Source organism: Terrapene carolina, unplaced genomic scaffold (assembly GCF_002925995.2).
Source record: "Terrapene carolina triunguis isolate 2854851 unplaced genomic scaffold, T_m_triunguis-2.0 Scaffold88, whole genome shotgun sequence".
Classification (NCBI taxonomy): domain Eukaryota; kingdom Metazoa; phylum Chordata; order Testudines; family Emydidae; genus Terrapene; species Terrapene triunguis.
In genome coordinates, this window is record NW_020664439.1 from 50,846,110 (window position 1) to 50,868,637 (window position 22,528).

The 22,528-nt window shown below is 49.8% G+C and overlaps 1 protein-coding gene across 1 annotated transcript in view; it reads left to right on the forward strand.

Annotated features, from left to right (window-relative positions):
- The window catches only part of BDH1 (3-hydroxybutyrate dehydrogenase 1), a 34,316-nt gene extending 24,432 nt beyond the window's left edge, over positions 1-9,884 (forward strand). The window contains exons 6-7 of the mRNA XM_026650161.1: positions 3,639-3,791; positions 7,473-9,884. Of these exons, the coding sequence (XP_026505946.1) occupies positions 3,639-3,791; positions 7,473-7,942 (623 nt within the window). The 3' untranslated portion in view covers positions 7,943-9,884. The remainder of the gene's footprint in view (positions 1-3,638; positions 3,792-7,472) is intronic.
- Positions 9,885-22,528: the final 12,644 nt, after the last annotated feature.

The window sequence follows — 22,528 nt, forward strand, 5'->3', positions numbered from 1 at the left end:
GCAGCACGCCGGTTCACGCCAGCGGGGCCCGGCTCCGGCAGCGGCAGTGCACCAGCTGGGTGCTGGCCCTGAGTTCTGATGAGCCAAACCTTTCTTCATCATGAATGGAAAACCTGCTTGTGTCATCAGCAGGACTGGTGCCATGCACGCTTTGTGCACCAGATGGTGCCATGCCAGAGCTCAGCCTCTCACTCAGTGAACTAGGGGAGAGGTTGGCATGGAACCAGCTGTGATAATCTGCCTCTATTGTAAGCCCCACTCTGAGGTGGGGAAGTTTCCTTATGTTCTGTCCCAATGCACTTCATCAGCCAGGCCTCCTGGAAGCCGAGGGGCCTTCGTCTGCAGGGTTCTAATGACGGCGCTTTGTGCTGCTGTGTCTCTGTTCTCCCAGTGCCTCACAAACCTCTCCACATCCTAGGGGGCGAACGTCATTAGCCCCGTTTTACAGGTAGGGAGATTTTGGCTCAGAGAGGTTAAATGACCTGCCTCAGACCACATCGCGAATCTGGGGAGGAGAACCCACATCTTCCACACCTGGGCCTTAACCCCTTGGTGTACAGAGCCTTTCACCTGCAGGTTGCCCATTGGAAGCTAGCCCAGGTTGGCTGTGTATAGGTGAAAGCTGCTACCACCTCTCGTTTGTTTGGTGGGGCTCAGTCCATCTTCAAACAGAGAGGTGACCACATCGCAAAGTAATCCCGTCAGCATTGGTACCCTCCTTGGCAGTGCCAGTGGAGACGTAGAGAGAGAACTCACTCCCAAAGTTGGTCGTCCCGGAAGATCAATGCTGAAGCACCCAGGACAGTGTGGGGAAGCTTGTACCAGTGATGGCTGCTGCATTCCCAAAAGAAACAGCAGCCAGTGGGGCTCCACTCACATGCTTAAAGTTAAGCACTAGCTTAAGTGCTTTGCTAGATTGCTAGCAGGAGCGAACCCTCAGTCTCTGGAGCTGTCCATCCTGAGACTGCCAGCAGTTTTGTTCTGCACTGTTCATTTGTTAAATCAGACCATTGTGTCGTGGTGGTGTTCACTTGACAGGGAGGGTGAGTGGAGGGGGAACATGGCCACGCCCTAGTGGGAGAGGGAGGAATTTCTGACACCTACTGCAAGTCATCCGCTGAGGCTGTCTCTCATTTGCCCAATGCAGACATTGAGGTTTGCCTTCTGCACAAGGGCACTGCGAAGATTAACTAGTTAGTGGAGCCAGTCCTGCAGGCCTTGTGCACCCAGAACTCCCACTGAGGCCATTAAAGTCCACAACAGTTCTGGACGCTCAAGGCATGCAGGACTGGCACCAGTGTCAGTGAAAAGAGTTGACGATGGGTGCTAATTATGTTTTGTTTAGTAATTAATTAATACATTGCAGCTTGTAAAGTAACATGCATAATTAGCCCCGTTCAGAGGCAGCAGAGGCCTGGGGAGGAGGATCATTAATTGATTCCCATATTCATGTGCTGAGCTGGGGCAGGACTGGATGCAATACCGCTCTCTTGTAAACCCAGAAGGGCAATCGTGAGGCCACTTCTGGACGACTGGAGATTAGAGACAAGTGGGAGTCACGCCTGGTCTTCTAAAAACCAATCAGCTAAGCAAATAATTCATAGAAATGGAGAGCCCCTCTGGGAAGTTTCCTGCAAAGCCGCTAGGACTGTTAACGCTTTCTCAGATTGTATAGGCTCCAGCGAGGAGGCTGGAATTGACTTGTTGTCTTCAGCCTGAGTGAGAGAGACGTGTACTCACCGGAAACACCTCCCTGTGAGGAGAGGACAGCACTTGAGCTTCAGCTCTGTGAAAGCCCCAGGTGCCCATAGGCGTCTGATGGAATGTGTTAGGAACACTTTGATAACCAGCAATTTCCTTCCCCTAAGGAATGTCCTTAATTCAGCCCTGGGAGCAGAGGACTGCCATGGGGATGAGTAAGGCTCTAATCGAGGTAATACAGAGGAAGCCAGAGACTAATTGTTCCGTAATTCATATAAAATAAACATATTACTCCAATTAAGTACGTGTCTAAATCTTCCAGCCCAAAATTCTCAGCTGCAGATGAGGAGTTTGCCCTCCGTGGCTTAGTTCTCAGAACATGGGCTCTGTCAAACACACTCAATCAGCAGGTAGCATTTGGCTTTTACTAGACAACAAAGCGAAGCCATCTCATGGGACTCAGCAATAGCCTTTTATGGCAGGCAGCTTCCTGTATCAAATTGGTTCAAATTATGTCACATTCCTCCTCTAATCGTTCATTAATCACTGAAGCCTGACGAGAACAGCAGTGGTCACTTTTCTTTTTCCCTAGAAGAACAAAAGGAAGAGGTGGGCGAGATGTGCACACATCACACCCTCCCCTCCCCCGGCATTGCAAACCTTCTGGCTTTTATGTCAGCACTGGAGCTCAAATTAGCAGATTGACAGTTACTTTGAGGCAGTTAATCCATTTGTAAAAGCTAGTCTGGACACTTCCTACATGTTTGTTCCAGACTACAAAATTTGTCATTTACCTTAGGGCTTGGGGGAGTGTTCATACTAGCCTTTACAAATTGGTTAACGACCTTGCGGTGCAAAGCTCTACTGCAGACAAGCCCTTTATGGAGAGGCTGTCTGGCTTTTGCTTTCGGATGTAGTTTCTTTTTAGTCCAGTTCACAAAAAATGTTTCTCAGGTTATGAAATAAAGTAGCACAGATCTGCACTGTGCCCTGTAATGTGGTTACTTGGGTTTTATTTCACCATGCAGATAACATGGAGATCTGAGGAAGGGACAATCTGAATCTGCATCCAGATCTCAAACTTTGATCTTTCTCCTTTCAGTCCTTTTCAGGATCTCCTGAGTGAAAGCACCAAAGTACTGTTAGGGTCGCAGTATTGCAGGCCTGGTCCTGACACAGGAAATATAGGAAGTTATGTGTTGTATGAGAACTAATGCTCTTGTGATGATCTCATGACATTTCAGCCCAATCTAGCTATGATAAATTTGGATTTGCAGAGCCGGTTTCAGTTTGGAATTTTCTTTTTCCAGTCTCTCTTTCCTTGTATGCCTGCACTGCAGCACGTAACTAGCTCTGGACAACACTCCATTGTCTCTACTAGATCTCGCCAGTTCTTGTTATTTGCATTTGGAGACAGGATTTTTTCCCCCTGCGTTTTAATGTGATAAAGGAGGAGGAAAGTGTAGATGTGGCTGAGATTCTGTATTTATTTCATTTAGAATATCATTAACATGATTTGTAGTTCTCTCTCAGTTAGGCGTTGCTGAACAGATAGGTGAGCACAGATTTGGGTTCTTTCCAGTCTGGAATGCATCTTTATGGGTTATGAAGGGAAGGCAGTGAGGCCTAGTGGATAGTCTGGAACTCAGGAGACCTGAGTTATATGCTTGGCTCTGCCACTGGCTTGCTGGGTGATCTTGGGCAAATCACATCACATCTCTGTGCCTCGGTTTCCCCATCTATAAAATGGGGGAAATGATGCTGACCTCCTCTGTACAGCGCTGTGAAAGCCACGGATGAAAAGTGCTATCAGACCTTGGTATTATTGTAATTAAAAGCTGCACGATGTGATTCAATAATCCATTAGAAAGCCCTTTCCCAGGATTCTGCCATTAATCACAAAGCGGTGATTTTTTTGTGCTTGATTTAATCTGCAGGGCTTTGGGGGCTGGTTAACAATGCCGGGATCTCCACATTCGGAGAAGTAGAGTTCACCAGCATGGAGACCTACAAGGAGGTAGCTGAAGTGAATCTGTGGGGGACGATCCGAACTACCAAGGCTTTCCTCCCTCTAATCCGGAGGGCCAAAGGTGAGTGATTTCCCGCATGTTAGCATCCCCCGAGCATGTTTGTAACCCTGCTCTCCTGCTTCTCGGGTGTGTTAGCAGACGAAGGGCCGACTCCCATTGCCCTGCACCTGGTGTTGCCAGGATGAGGGGTATGTGAAATGCTACCAGCTGAGAAGGGCAATGTTCACACCTGGACACAGTGGGTGTGAAAGAACGCCACTCAGTGAAGGGCAACTGAGAAGCCACCCAAACAGTCTGCTAGTGACTTTCCCCCACAGGGCAGGGTTCTATATTACTGTCCATCACGTCGCATCTGAGTGCCGGGTTTAGTCCATCACCGGATGGGTTTCATAACTCCTTTTAACTGCTTTGGAGTTGCTGGGCATGGTAGATATGCGGCCAAAAGCACCTCCCGAGTTGCCCTTCTGTAATAAACCGGCTCTGCTCTTGCTGGCCTGGAGAAGCTACAGTGGCATCAGGGAGATTGTTTCCTGCTGCATCTCAGGTGGCTCTGGGTTTGTTATTGTAGGGTGGCTCGTCGTAGTGAGTGCGGAGCTGCCGGCACGGGGATTGTTAGTGTCGTGTGGCTCGTCGTAGTGAGTGCGGAGCTGCCGGCACGGGGATTGTTAGTGTCGGGTGGCTCGTCATAGTGAGTGCAGAGCTGCCGGCACGGGGATTGTTAGTGTCTGGTGGCTCGTCGTAGTGAGTGCGGAGCTGCCGGCACGGGGATTGTTAGTGTCGGGTGGCTCGTCATAGTGAGTGCGGAGCTGCCGGCACGGGGATTGTTAGTGTCTGGTGGCTCGTCGTAGTGAGTGCGGAGCTGCCGGCACGGGGATTGTTAGTGTCGGGTGGCTCGTCGTAGTGAGTGCGGAGCTGCCGGCACGGGGATTGTTAGTGTCCGGTGGCTCGTCATAGTGAGTGCAGAGCTGCCGGCAATGGGGTTTCTAGACTAAAGAGCACAAACCTGGGGTTCACATGGATTTTGCAAAGAGACGTAAGGGGAAGAAAGTCCCATATTGAGCCAGCTAAGCTATTACATTACAACTCTTCTTAACCTCAAAGCACACTATGGGTATGACAGCTGTGTCTGGGGAGTTACATTAACAGCAGTGAGAGACAGGAAGTGCAGGAAATTACAACATCCAATTAAATTGCACTAGCTGAGGTTTCCAAATGGTCTCTAGGCACAACCCCAGGCAGGGGGCATCTGAGCGATGCCATCGAGGAAAAAGAGGCCTCCATGGCTGCACCCCACTGGAATGGTCCCAGCCTGCTAGCCAAGCAGAGATGTGCTCATAGCACTTGCTGCTGCCAAACCAGCCAAGACCCTTAGGCTGCTCTGCTCGCAGCCTGGAGGCAGATAAACCCTTCGCTGAGGAGGCAGACAGCAATCCCACCTTGTCCTCGGGATGTCTCCTCCTGGCAGCTGCGTCGCCCTGGACCTTTTACCCTCACTATTGTACAAGCTCGGGCTGGTGTCAGGGGCTTTGAGTTCAGCCATTCATGTGGTCTGCTGCTGGGCACCCTAGTTCCCACCACACAGGATTGGCCCAGCTCCTCATCCCAACGTCTGCTCAGCGCCTCGCTGTCACACTGCGTGAAGGGCTGGTTCTGACGAGACTACGCTCAGATTCTAAGGGCACGTCCTGCAGCTGTCTCCTCCTCTGCAGTCTTTGCATTTGTCAGACATGCCGTGGGAGGCTGACTTTGGCCACCGAGTTCTGCTCCCGGTTCTCGGCCCTGGGCAGGCACAGGAATGCTGGGTCGTGGGTGGCTGCAGTGCCCTGTGCTGCTCTGGGAGCAGCTATGCCTAGAGCGTCGCTGTGCAGGAATCCGCACACGCCCACGAGTGCCTTGCAGCCGGCAGGTTTGTTTGCTTCCCCCCCAGTCAGTGACCAGCGTGACGCAGAAGGGTAGCAGAGGCAGCAGGAGGAGCTGAATTTGGAGACTGTAACTTTGTGTCAGTTCTAACTTGCTATTTAAATCTGCCTCCCGGAGAACAATGTAAACTCCCTGGTGGGCGGGTGGCCGGCGAGAGCACTGCGCTGCTGCCCCTGGGCACGTGTCCGTCACGCACTGCAACAACCCACAGCTAGAGCCACCAACAGGATTAAATCTTCCTTCAGACTGCACTTTTAATAAGGGGTCAGCAGCCCACGAGGCCTCTCGGTGCAGCCTGGCGACAGGTTTCCTAGATGCCCAGAGGACGACTTGGCTCCTAACTGTTCCTGTTCACATTTTCATACACTTTGAAGGGGCCAAACTGGGCTCTCGAAACTCGGAGCCGCTCCACTGAAGTCGGTGGGTTGCCTCTGGTTTCTAAAGTTGTTGCTGGGAGCAGGCTGTTGTCCTGTGTTTGTATTGCTAACTCAGCACGCCCGGGCTGGTGCGCAGAAAGACCCTAGAGTCCTGCCTAGCTCTGGCGATTAGCAGACGTCGCTCTGCCCTGCCAGTCCATGTGGCTGAAGCACCATTTCTGGAAGGGTTGTGACTGATGGCCCAGCTGTCATGGAAACAGAGGAATGGTCTCCAAGGTATTTCAGGCAGAGGGGCAGATTGCAAAACACCTTCCTCCCTTCCAGTGGTTTGGCAGCTGTTTTCTACTCAGACAGATCTAGCTCTTCGCTGATGAACCTCCAACCTCTCTATATGCTGCAGCCCATATGCAACTGTCTTGTAACGACCGGTGCACTTTTCTGTACACTCACACCGCTGCCGTGCCTTTGGCAACAATAATGAATTTGGATACAAATGGTGCTAAGCATCGTTCAAACACATTGTGCAACTGGACTGTGCAGCCACATACCTGTACGGCTGATAACACAGCTGTACTGCCACACCCCTCCCAGGGAAAGTGCAGACAGACCCTCTGGTTCAGCAAAACTGAACAAAAACATGAGACAGAAATTCGACTTATCCCAGCACAGGGATAATCTCTGACCATTCTCCTCCCTTGGGAGTGGGATTAGCTGCTGGGCAAAAGGGCAGATGCTGGGGACTTCGAACTGGGAGGACCCAAGGAACTATGAGGAAACTTGTCTCAGGCCTGGTCTACACTACGACTTTAATTCGGATTTAGCTGCGTTAATCCGAATTAATCCTTAACCCGTCCACACAGCGGAGCCAGTTACTTCGAATTAAAGGGCGCTTAAAATCTTTTTCTGTACTCCACCCCGACGAGCGGAGTAGCACCAAAATCGATTTTGTAAATTCGAATTAGGGGTAGTGTGGCCGCACACCACCGAATTAATGTGGTTAAAATTAATGGGGTAGTGTGGCCGCACACCACCGAATTAATGTGGTTAAAAACCGAATTAATGTGCTTAGTGTGGCCACGCACAATCGAATTTATACAATCTGTTTCCCAAATTCGAATTATCTAAATTCGAATTAATCTCGTAGTGTAGACGTACCCTCAGCCCTGTATTTCTCAGGAAATCTGCACTGAGTGCCTTTGCTTCCATCAGCTGTCCTGGGTCCCGCTCTGCACTGGCATTTCAGCTTCACTGGCTGAGTAGCCTTTGGTCCCTGGTTTGCCGATTACCACAATTAGCAATTGGCATGCACTGTTATCCCATTTGCACACACAGTCACGGTAATTACACACAGTACTCAGGAGCATCTGACTTCAGAGCCTGTTCTATCTAATGTGTGCTCATTCCTTCTGCTGACATCCCTGTGATTTACCTGGCACCTTCCTAGGTCGTGTGGTGAACATCAGCAGCATGATGGGTCGGATGGGCAGCCCTGCTCGATCGTCGTACTGCATCAGTAAGTTTGGGGTGGAAGCCTTCTCCGATTGCCTGCGCTATGAGATGCAGCCCCAAGGAGTGAAGATCTGTGTGGTGGAACCTGGGAACTTCATAGGGGCCACCAACCTGTACACCCCTGAGCGAATTAAAGCCATAGCAGAGAAGATGTGGAAGGAGCTTCCGGAGACTGTGCGCAAAGACTACGGCAGGAAGTACTTGGATGAGCAAATCACCAAGATGGAGAGTTACTGCAACAGTGGCTCCCCAGACACCTCGCCAGTCATCAACAGCATCACCCATGCACTGACGTCGTCCTCCCCCTACACCCGCTACCACCCCATGGATTACTACTGGTGGCTGCGCGTGCAGATCATGACGCACTTGCCTGCTGCTGTTGCGGATCGGATCTACATTTACTGAGGCGTCTCGTCACTAGGCTGCCAAGGTGGGAGGTTCATTTCAAAGGGCATGTTGTACAAATTTCCCATTAGTCACTTTTGTAATTTTTTTAGCTGATTTCAAGGTACCATAATTTAGATCTAAAAGGTTAATTTAAACATTTGAATGTAATTTAAAAGGCAGTAATCGTTGCATGGGACCTTTCGTAGGCAGGAATGTGTTATGTATATTGTAGGGACCCAGCTCTGCACTATTTATTTCAAATATTCCTTTTTCTTTTCCAACATCAGATGCCAAGTTACACTCCTCATTGAATTTACAATTGCTCTGAAGGGATTTTCAGTCTAGTCGCTGCTGACCAAGTTACACCAGCTTTGGCAACTCCTGCCTAGGAGGCAGCCTTCACACCATAGACCGCAGGCCCTCCTGCTGCAAGGGCATATTGCTGCAGACTGATGGTTAAGGGCTGCAAAGGTTGTTACAGGGACTGGCCATAATAGCACAAGATACTGCTGGTTTCTTTAATTCAGGGATCCTGGCCTGTAGCATTCTAAGCACTGAAATGAGCAGCTGATCCTGTCCTTTAATCATTACAGTTATGAAGATGGAAACTGGGCCAAAGGGAGCTGTTCAGTCTCTCTCTCCCATACGCTTCCTTTCCAAGGAGTTCGATAGATCATGTGCCCAACCCTGAAGCCCTTGCTCCCAGCTGTTCTTTCCTCCCATGAGTATTCCATTGAAGCCAATGAGCGTGAGAAGCATTGCACAGGCGAGTAAGGCTGCAGGATCAGCCCATGTTAATATTTCTCATTTCTTCAGCAGTAGCTGAACACTGTGACTTCAAAGTAAAAAGCTTTGAAGTATATTTAATTGCACTAGTGTTGACATAATGTAGTGCAGCGGCAGCACTGACCATTTCCATATGAGAACCAGTTCCTGTATTTTTCCAGGATCATTCAGAACCAACAGTTAAATTCACCTTGACAATGAATGTCATTTTTTCACTTGCAACCTCCGAGTTACATCACCTTCTTAGAACGGATTGAACAGTGCCTTGCACAATGGGGCTCTGGTCTGATTGGGACTTCTAGGCCTAATGCAATACACACAGTACATAATAAGAGTAATAATTTACACTGAAGGAGTCATGGCGCTGAAACATTTGTCTAGCTAATGTAGTTTGGATATGATCTTTAGTAGAAAATCAATAAAAAAAGGAATAAACTTTAAGGGCAGTTTAATATCCATGATGGTTATGATGTTTACATTTCTTTAGAAATAAGGCTACGATTTTGTCATAGAGGTCACAGTGGTCACAGAAATCGTGAATTTGAATAAAGTCCATGAAATCTTGGAAATGGCTGTAAAAACACATTTGACTAGGCCTCCAAACTGAGTGGCGTTGCAACCTAATCCACGGTGTGACACTCGGGTTTGGTCTATTGATCCCTCTGTCTCCAGCTACAAAAGTGCAGAAGGGCCAAACCTGAGTGGCACTGAGACTCCGTGTGCTGGGTCACAATGCCTGGAGTAGGGAGCCAAGCCTTGCCCCACAGGACAGGAGCCACTGCTGTGGGGTGAGTGTGGGGTGAGCTCGATCTCCCACCCCTCCTCTTCTGTGACTTATAGATTTTCCCCCACACCTCTGTCATGAAATGTACTAAAAAAATTGCCAACATCGCAGCCTTACTTAGAAACTTTATTTTGTATTGTTAAAAAACCCACAAAAACACATCCATAAAAATCAACACCAGCAACAAAAAAGCCTTTCACAGAGGAGTGTTGAGTATTACATTTTTGAAGCGTGGGAGGTGAGCAAAAATGTAACTGCGAGTTAATTTTGTTAGAGAAAATTGAGAGAAAGGATTTGTTGCGCTGTTGTAAGTACTGTAGCAAGTGGAAAGAGGAAGTGATCAAAATATCCTTTGACTTGATTAACATTAAAACTAACGGTGATAAAGTCCACAGGCTCCAGCTTTTTGTTTTTTGATATTTAAGGTGAGAGGCGTACATCTGGACTTGGCCCGACATTAACACCTGAGTTCTGCAGGTTTGGTACAAGAGGAGGACATATGCGCACACACACTTTACACAGCTGTTGAATTGTAATAGGTTTCTGTGGTCTTATAAATTCCAAGTTGGGCTCTTTAAGACTGACTATAAGTAATTAATTCAGTCTACTCTATCTCATGACAAATACCGGACTCACACATAGTGACTACTTAGACCCAGACATCTAGGGCTTATTCTGTGTAAAACACCCATTGACTTCAATGAGAGCTGTACACATTAAAAAGCTATAGGATTGAGCCCTGTTGAGCTTAATCAGGGACACCAAAAATGTTGCATTAATTTGATGGAATAAGTGGGACCAGAGTGTCAAAGATGTTAACAGGACCCTGAAACTGTCCAACATTATCAGGTTTCAACAAGGTTCGGGGTTTGGCATTCAGCGACCTCAGCCTCACTAGTACCATGGCAAACATTCCATTCAACAGCTTTTTAACCTTTTATTAAAGCTATAGAAAAAGAAGGAAAACCAGTTAAAGTATTTGCAATGTAAAGTATTAAATAAGGCTTTTATTTTAACCAGATTTCCTTTCCCTTTAGCTGCAGAGAGTTTTATAAGGAAAGACACCCTTCCTGACGCTCTTGCAGATAGAATGACAGTCGATGTAGTCATCGTTCTTTGGGGGGGAGGAAGAAGTTAGTTGACATGGGGTGGAGCTGTTGTTGCTGAAGTCCCATCCCATTTCCTAAAAGACAAAACAAGGCACAGGCACAAAGTGGAGAGAAAGGACAACAAAGATAGGAAAGGCAGCTTCTGTCTCTGGTGTCGACTCTCATTTGCATCCTCACTGCTGGAGAAACAGCCACAGCAAATATTGTAAGAGCCACTCTGAGATCTGGTAAACTTGTATCAGGATCTGACTGTTTAGGGCATTTCTTTTAACTCCCTCTCTGGTCACAGGCTTATTGCAGCATTACAAAATATAGTCTTGTCTGGCAAAGCCAGACTCTTATTCAACAGAAGGCCAAAGAAGAGAGAGAGAAAAGAAAAGAATTAAGGGGGGGGATTTGAAGGAAATGACACATGCCAGGTGCTGGCTGGGATTTAGCTGAAGCTGCTGGAGAGTGTGATGTCATCTGGGTCCCTCTCTCTGTCCCGGTCTGGTCAGGACATCTCCCAGAATCAGGCCCCTCCGTGGGCGCTGTATGTGTGAGGGCATGCCAGCGGGGGCGGGGTCACGCTGGCAGGGGCAGGCCTACGCCATCCTTGGAAGTACCGGACCCTAGTATTCTGGGGATGCAGCGGTGGCCACCCTATGTGTATTGCAGGGGAGTAGGACCCCCATGATACACTCATAAGTGTAGAGTTTGGGCAGAAGCCCCCTGGAAAAGCATCCATGAGAATGCCAGACTAATTCAGTAGTTAACTATGTTAGAATCAATTAAGCATGATAAATTGAGATCTCTGGCTCACATTTCCCCTAACAAGGATTGTTGATCCTAAACAAGCATTGGCAGTGCTTAAGGGGGTCAGCAAGTCAGTATTTAAATGGTCAAGAGGAGCCACTTTTAAAAATAAGTTCAAAGAAGGGGTTCAAAATTCTGGATGTTGAATTATCCCACGTTCGGCTAGGAAAAGGTGACAATACGTTGTGAACAAAGCGCTCAGTCTCATTTGTAGTGTGTTTATTTCAATAAGGAAAGGAAGGAGCCTTTCCTAAAGCCACAGAGCTATCTACAAAGGTTGGACAGAGATGTTCTCAAGGCTCTGATTACAGGGGCTCAGAGCCAGCGAATGCGCTCTCAGACGTGAATGGAACAAAGCAGGGAAGGTGGCTTGTAATAGACAGGTTCGGCAATGCAAAGGGCATCTACCCCTTAGGCTCAATAGCCGTGATTAAGTCCATGCTTTAGTGCTGGGGTGCCCCACCATGTCTGCATGGAGGTCTATAAACGACCCAGACCGTGCTCTGTTTGAAACAGTAGCAAGAGATGCACGTGCACTCCTTTGTATTCATTGCTGATGAATTCAAACAAGCGATTTCTATACCTCTGCAAGGAGAACGCACGCAGACATGGTCATGTGCATTTTTAGTTACTATTTTACAGTATGAACATTTATATGCATATTTGCCTCATACCCTGGGCTCCTGGCAAGCTGCCAATGCAGCACTTGATGTTGCCAAGCTTAGGACCCCTTGGTTTAGTGGGATGCCCAGCCACTGTGGCCCAATTCAGCACATACAGGAGCATATTACTGATGTGATGGGCTTGAGCTGGCTATAGACACACAGATTCCAAGGCCAGAAGGGACCGTTGTGATCATCTAGTCTGACCTCCTGTACAGCACAGGCCATAGAACTGCCCCAAAAGCATTCCTAGAGCAGAGCTTTTAGAAAAACATCCCACCTTGATTTTAAAATGGTCAACGATGGAGAATCCATCCCTATGCCATGGTAATTTGCAGCATGACTTCACAGCCCAAGCCTTGCTCTGCTTCAGGAAGTGATTGGAGCACAAAGTCTCACACTCATCTCACCTGGGGAATGGACTTGGTTGATCCAGCAGGGCCCAGAGGCAGGGCTGTGATGACCGAGCAGAGCTTAGTGGAGGTCTGTGTTTTGGGGTGGGGTTCTCCTGGACCAGCCACGGACTCCTGCTCACTCTCTGTATCTGAAGCTTGCCAGAATGCGTTAATCACCACAGCCGGGGCTCCGCCAGTCAAACAGTGTGGGTGGGTTCTTCTAAAGGGCTGAGCAATTTCCTGGCTGCCAAGAGCACTGAGCGCTACAGGCTGAGTTAAAATGGGTAATTGAATCTCATGCTTCAGGGTGCATGCTGTTTGCCGTGGGGAAGGGAGGGGCAAGAGCCATGTCAGGCAGGAAGCCCACCCCACCCCCAAAGTACTGTGCATACCCGTAGTTTGCCAGATGTTTGTTGGAGGCCTGAGGCAGGCTACCTTCTTCTAGAGCATCAGGTATTAACAATGCTAGAGGCATGATTTCTGGACCCAATGGGCTGGTCTAAATGGCAAATGCGATACCTGCCACTGCAAGGCGTCTGTGGTGCAGCTAGCGCCCTTGGTGCTCTCAATGCTGGCCAGAACACATCGGCCTCATCCGTTCCCAGGCCAGCCGTGTGCTGTACACACTCTAGAGGGGGGATGGTGGTATCTGTGCTGAGGAAACAGAAGAGGGGAAAGGCCGAACTTCCCAATTTTGCAGCCGACCCAAAGATTGGGGGAGGCCCGCAGAGGACCGGTCACTAACACAGAGCGATATGGCTCGCTTGGTAACCTGGGTGCAAGCCAACAATATTCCTTTTCCTGCGGCTGAATGTACAGGTAGCCCCCTCTGTCAGCGGGGCCTCGGAACTCAATTGGGAGTGTTCCGGCTGGGATGCTGCCGTCCACCCTCAGCGACGACAGCTCCCAGGATGCCTTGGGGAAGATGCCTTCTGCGTCCTGGGCGAAGGGAGCCTCGTTCTGGATACAGAGGTCCCTGGTGTGTGGGGAGCGGAGAGCCTGGCCAGGGGACTAGGGCAGCTTGTGGCGCTCTGTCCGAGCTGCTGAGCGTCTGCCGGGGCACTTGGCACGCGGGGAGCCGCGGAAGCTGTTGGTGGGTGTCAGCAGAGACTGTTGCTGAGCCCAGAGCTGACTGAGGCCGGCTGCAGCGCAGGCAGTGGGAGTAACCACCTCCTGTGTTGGTTGAGAAAGTGCTTACAGGGGAAGGGGGAAGCGACAGGACTGTAACGGGGCGCCTGAGTCTGAGAAGAGACAAGCGGCCTTGTCGTCTAGCCAGGAGCCAGGTTCCTGGCCTCTGGGAAGAACAACTCCCATCTCCAGAGGGGCTGAGCGGAGAATCACCCTGCCCCGGGCCGCCTCGGCTGGACCAACGGAGCGCTGGCCCCAGCTTCGAGATCTTCACATGGACCCACAACTCTGACGGTCAGAGGAGTGCACGCTCAGGAGTGGGTAAGTGGTGCTAGTGTAAATGGGAGTTGGGTAAGCTCTGTTTACTACTGTAAACGGCATTTATTAAATGATTTATGGACGTGCCCCCGGCTGATTTAAAGTGGTTGTGACATTTTAATTGTCAGTCTTTTATATCATGTTTTTCTAGATGGATAAGTAAAGGGGTGTTTGCACATGGTTTGTATATTTTTTATAATTGGTACTTTGGGGTTAGACCATTGCATAGCTTAGCTCAGGTGTATTCCTGGAGGCTCCCAAGGGCAGGCCAGTGAGTGTGTGCAGGACCCAGCTAGGTGGAGACACTGCCAAGCTACATTTCCTTTGTTAGTAAAAGGGCTGCAGCAGAGGGTTGGCCAGCAAATCCCCACCTACCCCCATCACCACCGGGAGACTCAGGATCGCTTTTACTGTCAACATCAGGTGCCCCGGCACCACACAGGGGCATGTTGCCTGCCCCAGAGTAACCCAGGAAGGCAAGGTGGGGGTGTGTGGCAACATATCCATCTAGGAACAAAGAATGTAGGCCATCTGTGATCGGGATCCCAAGGGAGCTGCATTGAGATCACTCAGTTAGGGTGAACTGCAAAGAATGGGGCAGATAATCCCCAAAGCTGGTGGATATTCCAGCATTTAGATTTACCAAACCAGCACAAAACAGCTTCTGTAATACCTCACTGGTTACCCAGAAGCCAATAACACCGTTCCCTTAAAGTAACCCAGCCTTAGGCCTCCACCCAGACACCCAAGTCAAATATGATGAGGATCACTGAAAAACTTATTCATCATATAAAAATGTTCTACCAACCCCAAAGGATCAGACACATTACCTCCCAAGTTAATGAATAATTCAGATCTTACCCAAATATGCGTTCACAGCCAATTCTTATTAATAAAACTAAAATGTATTAAAAAACAAAAGAGAGAGAGCATTGGTTAAAAGATCAGTCAACATACAGACATGAGTACAGTTCTGAGATCAGATTAACAGCAGAGATGGTGAGCTTTGTAGTTGCAAAGAGTTCTTTCAGAATTAGTCCATAGGTTATAGTCCAATGTTCATATTCAGGGTGATCCAGATTAGGACTGGAGATCTCGGTTTTGTGACTAAAGCTTTCCCTGCATGAAGCATCAAGCAGATCTGAGATGAGAGGATCAGGACCCCAGACATCTTTATACAGTTCCATGTCCTTAGGCGAACAATAGGCAATCATAGAGACTTAGAAGTGGACCTATTTTCTAAGTATCACGGTAATTAGCTACACGGATTAACATAAGGCAATTGCGTGTTTTCCACCATTCATAGGTGATTTGCTATACATTTCAAAGATGAATACAGGATATCACTATGTTTACAGTTAATTTAGATGTTAATATTTCCTTTTGATCTCTGAATTAACAGAATACAGCAAAGACAGGGATTGCTCGATTACAGTGTTAACTTCTAACAATATATATGTAAACACACAAAAACACAAACATTATCTACCAATATGTCCCTAAAGGTCGAATCTGGGTCAATTAGCCTGCAAGCTGCTTAACTCTTTCTGGGCCTGGGTCACACCATCTTTATAGGATGGGGGACTCTAGCCTGGGAAGCAGTGTTGGGGGGAGGGAGTAATCAGCTGAACATGAGCTCCAGTGCGACGCTGTAGCCAAGAGAGCTAATGTGATTCTGGGCTCCATAAAGAGGGAAATCATATGCAGGAGTAGAGCGGTTATTTTCCCTCTGTATTTGGCACTGGTGTGTGATCGCTGCTGGAATGGTGTGTCCAGTTCTGGTGCCCAGAATTCAAGAAGGATATCAATAAATTGGAGAAGGTTCAGAGAATAGATACGAGAATGATTACAGGATTAGAAAACCTGCCTCAGAGTGATAGAGTCAAAGAGCTCAGTCTATTTAGCTTAACAAAGAGCAGGTTAAGGGGTGACTTGGTGACAGTCTGTAAGTGTCTACATAGGGTTCAAATATTTAATACTGGGCTCTTCAATCTAGCAGAGAAAGGTCTAATGCTATCCAGTGGCTGTAAGTTCAAGCTAGACAAATTCAGACTGGAAATAATGCGTACATTTTAAAAAGTGAGGGCAATTAGCCATTGGAACAATTTACCAAGGGGTGTGCTGGATTCTCTATCACTGAAAATTTTTAAATCAAGGTTGGATGTTTTTCGGAAAGCTCTGCCCTAGGGATTATTGTGGGGCAGTTCTCTGGCCTGGGCTGGACAGGTCACACTAGATGATCACACTGGTCCCTCCTGGCCTTGGATCTATTCATCTGTTATTGACGATTTTTAGGAAAGTGCCTAGCAGCCCCATTGTGCTGGCTACTGCGCGCGCACACACACACACACACACACACACACACACGACCGATAGTTCTTGCCCCAAAGAGCTTACAGTCGCAATAGAAAAGACAGAAAAAGAGAGGAAACTGAGACACAGACCGGGGCAGTGACCTAACCGAAGTCACACAGCAGTTCATTGGCAGATACTTTTAACTCCAGTTCTCTTAATCTAAGTATTTGCCCTCCAAATATTTATAGACCCCAGAACAGGTAATTCTGTTCAGCAGGCCAGACTCCAAGCTGCACCAGCCACACATGACATCTGTTTTAATACAGACTTATTAAAGTTAGACATGGCACAGATTAGTTAGGTTGCTGAGCGCGTCTCTCTGCAAGGGCAGCATACAGTTCCCAAAGAGATGATGCGTTAGACATGAAGCGGTGCCACTCTTGTTCTTAGCCAGACAGGAAACCCAAATAATGATGCTGCACTTGACATCTACAAAGCATCCTTTGTCACAAAGAATTCTAAAGTACTTTGCAGGCTACACACACAGAGATCACTATAGCAATGCCACCCACCACTGAAATGCAGACACTTTCTTCTGCAGAAGAAAAGTGACAATGTGCACAGCAGTGTAGTGCAAAGAGAAGTCCAGGAGGCAGAATCTAATTAGCTGAGTTGGAATTTGGCCAGTACACTAGGGTTAACACCCTTGCTCTTGTGAAAAGTGCTATGCAGTCTTTTACCTTGAGGTTGATATCTAGTTTCTGGGCAGGTGACTCTTGGAAACTGGAAGTGGTCACCAGCTAGGAGATGGGTCTGGCGGCTACTAGGGTTACCATCCGTCCGTATTTCCCCGGACATGTCCGGCTTTTGCGTCTCTAAATAGCCGTCCGGGAGGAATTGGTAACAAGGTTAAAATGTCCGGGTTTTTTTTCTCCCTCGCTTCCCTCCCTTCCCTGGACAGTGCGGCTGCTGATTGGGCGGCTGGGCCGATTGACCCGCTCCCATTGGCCTCCAGCAGCCAGAGCCCTCCCCTGCTCCCCCCTCCCTCTGTCTGCAGCCCTGTGTAACACACAAACCGACCCACCGGGCAGCGTGTTTTGCAAACACGTGGAGCCAGAATGGTAAGGGGAGTCCGGGGGGGGGCATTCAGGGAGTCGGGGAGTGTCGGATGGGTCCCCGGCCTCCACCTGCCACCCCCCCCCGTGCGTCCCCCCCCCGTGAACCCCCCCTTCCCTGCCTGCCTCTCCCTTGCCTGGTTGTTGTGACCTTGTGCAGTCTATATGGTTTTATAAAAATTTGACAATAAGTGAATATAATGCAACTGGGATATGCTTCGTGCAAAAGGTCTCTTGTAAGGTATCATTACAAAGTGCATAATCTACTAAGTATGATCATCTGATTTGTATAAATGTACCACTCTTGTATCTAAAACTAGAAATATAAAATGTAACTCTGAGGGCCTATTGTAATTATGTAAAGTGTGGGCCATTAATGATGGTTTGGAATCTTAATGACTCCCATTGTCTGCAGATGGCTGTTTACCTGTGAGTCTCCCTGTATATGTGTGTGCTGGCAAGTGAGTAATGAAGTCTTGCAGTGACATGTGATCATGTCACCTGAACTGGAATCCATCTTTAACCTGGTGCTTTTCCAGTGAGAGGGGGTGGAAACCCAGAGAGACAAAGGGTTCCCGCCTTATGCAAAAGATATATAAAGGGGTGGAAGAGAACAGAGAGGGAGAGGAGCCATCATGGAGAAGCCCCTAGCTAACACCTAAGCTGGAACAAGAGCTGTACCAGGGGAAAGAATTGTGCCCAGGCCTGGAAGGTGTCCAGTCTGAGAAAAACTTACTGAAGCATCTCTGAGGGTGAGATTATCTGTATTTAGTTTGATTAGGCATAGATTTGCGCATTTTATTTTATTTTGCTTGTGACTTACTTTGTTCTGTCTGTTACTACTTTGAACCACTTAAATCCTACTGTCTGTATTTAATAAAATCACTTTTTATTTAGTAATTTACTCAGAGTATGTATTAATACCTGGGGGAGCAAACAGCTGTGCATATCTCTCTATCAGTGTTATAGAGGGCGAACAATTTATGAGTTTGCCCTGCATAAGCTTTATGCAGGGTAAAACGGATTTATCTGGGTTTAGACCCCATTGGGAGTTGGGCATCTGAGTGCTAAAGACAAGCACACCCCTGTGAGCTGTTTTTGGGTAAACTTGCAGTTTTGGGACAAGTGATTCAGACCCTGGGTCTGTGTTGAAGTGGACTGGAGTGTCTAATTCAGCAAGACAGGGTGCTGGAGTCCTGAGCTGGCAGGGAAAACAGAAGCAGGGGTAGTCTTGGCACATCGGGTGGCAGCTCCCAAGGGGGTTTCTGTGATCCAACCCGTCACAGTTGTACTGCCAGAGCCAGCAGCAACTGCTGTCTGCTGCCCCCGGGTCCTAGTGCCCCCATCCACTAATGGGAAGACAGGCTGCCCTTACCCTGCCCTTCCACCCTAGCCCTGAGCCTCTCCAATGCCCCAAACCCCTCATCCCCAGCTAGAGCCCTCATCCCCCCACACCCTAATCCTCTGCTCCATCCCTGAGCCCCCTCCTGCATCATGAACCCCTCATCCTCAGCCCCACAGCCCTCACCCCTGCATCCCCTCCTATCCCCAAACTCCCTCCCAAACCCCCTCCCCCCTTCCCACACACCCCCTCCTGCCCTCAAACTCCCTCCCAAAGCCTGCACCCCCTCCCTTTGCACCGCCTCCCACCCCCAAACTCCATCCCAGAGCCTGCACCCCTCACCCCCTCCTGCACACCCACCCCCTGCCCCAGTCCTGCACCCAGCACCCAAACTCTATCCCAGAACCTGCACCCTGCACCCCTCCTGCACCCTAATCCCCAGCCCAGGACCTGCACCTCAGACCTCCTCCCGCCACCCAACCCCCCTCCCAGAGCCTTAGGCAGGTGTGGGGGTGGGTTCTGGGCACCACCAACATTTCTACAACCCTGCCACCCATGCGAGTGGATAAGGGTCAGGGCAGTCAGGGGACAGGTAGGGTCCTAGGGGGGGCAGTTAGGGTGGGGGGTTCTCAGCAGGGGGCAGTCAGGGGACAAGAAGCAGGGGGGGTTGGGGTTCTGAGGGGGGCAGTCAGGGGGTGGGAAGTGGGAGGGAGTGGATGGGGGCGGGGCTAGGGCGGGGCTTCCCCACCCCCCGTGTCCTCTTTTTTGATTGTGGAAATATGGTAACCCTAGGCTACACGGGCAGTGGGAGGGTTCTGACAGTTGCAAAGCAAATCTGTGGACTAGTTAGGTAGCTGCAAGGCAGCTGGAGTTCTGAGGAATCAGTTTGCAGATGAATATGTTCAACCACTATGTTCTGTCGCTTAATGACCATCTGGCCAGAGGGGCCTCTGCATAGGTCCTGTCTGGAAAATGTTAGCACATCACATCTCCCCCTAGTACCAAGTTAAGGTGTTCAGCACTGATGTAACAAATCAACCATTGCTATATCCTGCAACATCTGGGCTTTCCACTTATTAGCTATAGCTCCTTTTGCACTTTGAAGTTGATTTTATCAGCCAGTTTCTGGAAGAAATAGCTTTAGTAAGTGGAGAAGGGAAATTCTCCAGCCTCTACCTGAAGGGCAGTTGGCACAAAAACACTTCAGAGTGAGCTGGGGCCGAGGTGCTTCTGACTGCAGTGTGTGGCTTTGCAGGGAAATTAGGTCCCTTTGATTATTGTTTGACAGAAATGTAGGCAGCTGCCCTCACTTGTCTTATCAAATTAAAAGGGAAAATAATTACTCACTGCTTAAATTATGGAACACAGGCTGTGCGAGCGCTGAAGGCTGTCATGGAGCTCTCTGTTCTAGGTGCAGTGCTGCATGGCTCAGTGTGCTTCAGCTCCCTGGGAAAAGAGACGATTGTCACCAAGGCTTTCTATGTAAAGACCATGTCAGTCTATAAATAGCTTTTCCTGATGTAGTGGAAGGCAGCAAAGATGGGGTATTTTTAACCACAGCTGTTACATTTTGTTTCAGGTCTTAATCAGGGACAACATGAGGATTCACCGTCTTTCAAGACCTGTTGTCTGTCTTTGTCTTTTAGGGTGATGAATGTAATGTTTTGAAACAAGGTTCTGTCTTCTTATTAATGTGTCATCTGGATCTAGTGGTGGTTTCTGCGCTGTCTGAAGAGAGTTATTCTGTAGCCATTAAATTAGATCGCACGGAACTGGGCCTTAGCCAGCACCTCCACACCGGACAATTCTGCCTCCAAACCCAGAATGAAACTCCCTATTCTAGTCAAGCTGGGATAGCCGAGGGGCCCAGCCCAGCCAGCTCACCCAGCCTGTTGGGGTGAGCGTCTAAGAAAATAAGTTGAGCGCTGGTGCGCTTACCCTGAGGGAGGTGCCTGAGGTGTGAGGAGGGGACCACAGGGTGGCATGGAGCAGCTGTGGGCAGGGGCGGCAAGTTGTATGGGCCCGTGGTGCCTGGGCTCCAGCAAATTCAGGGCCCGGGGGGCCCGACTCCACCAATGTTCGAGGCCAGGTCTCTCCCCCGGCCCTGCCTGGTGCCCCCATGCACCCCCTCCCCCAACTGTCCCTGCCTCCACTGCCGGCTACAAGGGAGCAGCGCCAGGGGCAGGCTTAGGTGGCTCCTGCACCTGCGGAGGGAGGAGAGGAGGAGGCGCATGGCAGCCCCCCCGGCAGGTGACTCCGGGGGTGGAGCTTATCCTGGCTGGACCTCCTGAGCAGCAGCCTGGGGGCGCTTGGGTGAGTGTCATGCTGCCGGCAGGGAGAGGGATGGGGGGAGTCCTCCTCTCTGTCCCCCAGCCCCAGAGCAGCCTGCCTGCTGCACCTCAAAGTCCTCATCCCCGGCCCAGCCCCATGCCCCACATCTCCTCCCGCGCCCCAACCCTCTGTCCCAACCCAGAGCCTGCACCCAACACCTAACCCCCTCCCAGAGCCCACACCCAGCACCCAATCCCCCTCCCGCACCCAGCACCCCAAACCTCCTCCCACACCCCCTCCTGCACCCCAACCCCCGTCCCAGTCCAGAGCCCACACCCAGCACCCAAACTCTCTCCCAGAGCCTGCACCCCAAACCTCCTGCACCCCAACTCCCTCTCAGAGCCCACATCCTGCACCCCCTCCTGCACCCCAACTCCCTGCCCCAGCCCAGAGCCTGCACCCAGCACCCAAACTCCGTCCTGGAGCCCACTCCCCTCCCGCACCCAAACTCTCTCCCAGACCCTGCACTCCAAACCCCCTCCTGCACCCAAACTCCCTCCCAGAGCCTTAGGCAGGTGTGTGGGAAGTCTGGACTTGGACCCATTCTGGGCACCAACAAAAATTATACAAACCTGCCCCTCTGTTGGTAATGCGAATATCACACAAACTCCCACAGTCTGAGCAGCTATGCTGTTGTCCGCAGCCCTGGCCCTCTCTGTATGGGGGCAGGGCACACTCCATGCCCCACTTGGCTGCTCTCCCATGGGCCTGATACCCATCTGCATGTGCAGTCAGGTAAGACAGAGGAAGAAAGGTTCTTTGCTAAAAGGGCAGGAACAGGTTATTGTCCGGGAGACGGGCGCTTACATGACCCTCACCCCACAGCACCTGCAAGAAGGCTCAGGCATGGAAGGTAGACCTGCCAGCCTGCTCCCACTCCACCCTTCCAGCCACAGCTAATCAATGAAGGAAGGAAGCAGGGGCACACACATCCTGGTGAGAGAAGGGACATTCCTGGGGAAAGGAAGGCTCAGGGATTGTCTACACTTGCACCTGTGCCACTGTAGCGCTTAGTGAAGATGCTACCTATGCTGACGGGAGAGCTTCTCCTGTCGGCATTGTTAATCCATCTCCCCAAGAGGCAGTAGCTATGTCAACAAGAGAAGCCCTCCTCTCAACATAGTGCTGTCTGCACCGGGGGTTAGAGGTAAAGCTGTGTCGCTCAGGGGTGTGGATTTCCATACCCCTGCATGATGCAGTTATACCGACAGAAGTTGGTAGTGTCGACCATGCTTCAGGCTGTGTGAGTGAGAGAGATGGACCAGTGAAGGTCCCTTCAGTACAGGAACCAAATGTAACCCAGGCAGTAATGCCTGCTAGAGTCTGTAAACAGCTTGAAACAACAGCCCCAAGAGGTCTGAGCTGCCTAGTGACACTGAATCTCACTGATGGGAAGTAACCCACGTCGTTAGCTACTTCACAGATGAATATCTTAACTGAAACACCAAGCTAATGTGCTTGTTCCCCAATCCCAAAATGCTTTCCATACTTCCCCCGTGCAAAGTCCCAACTACCTATACCAACTGCCCCTCATCTGCCATCTG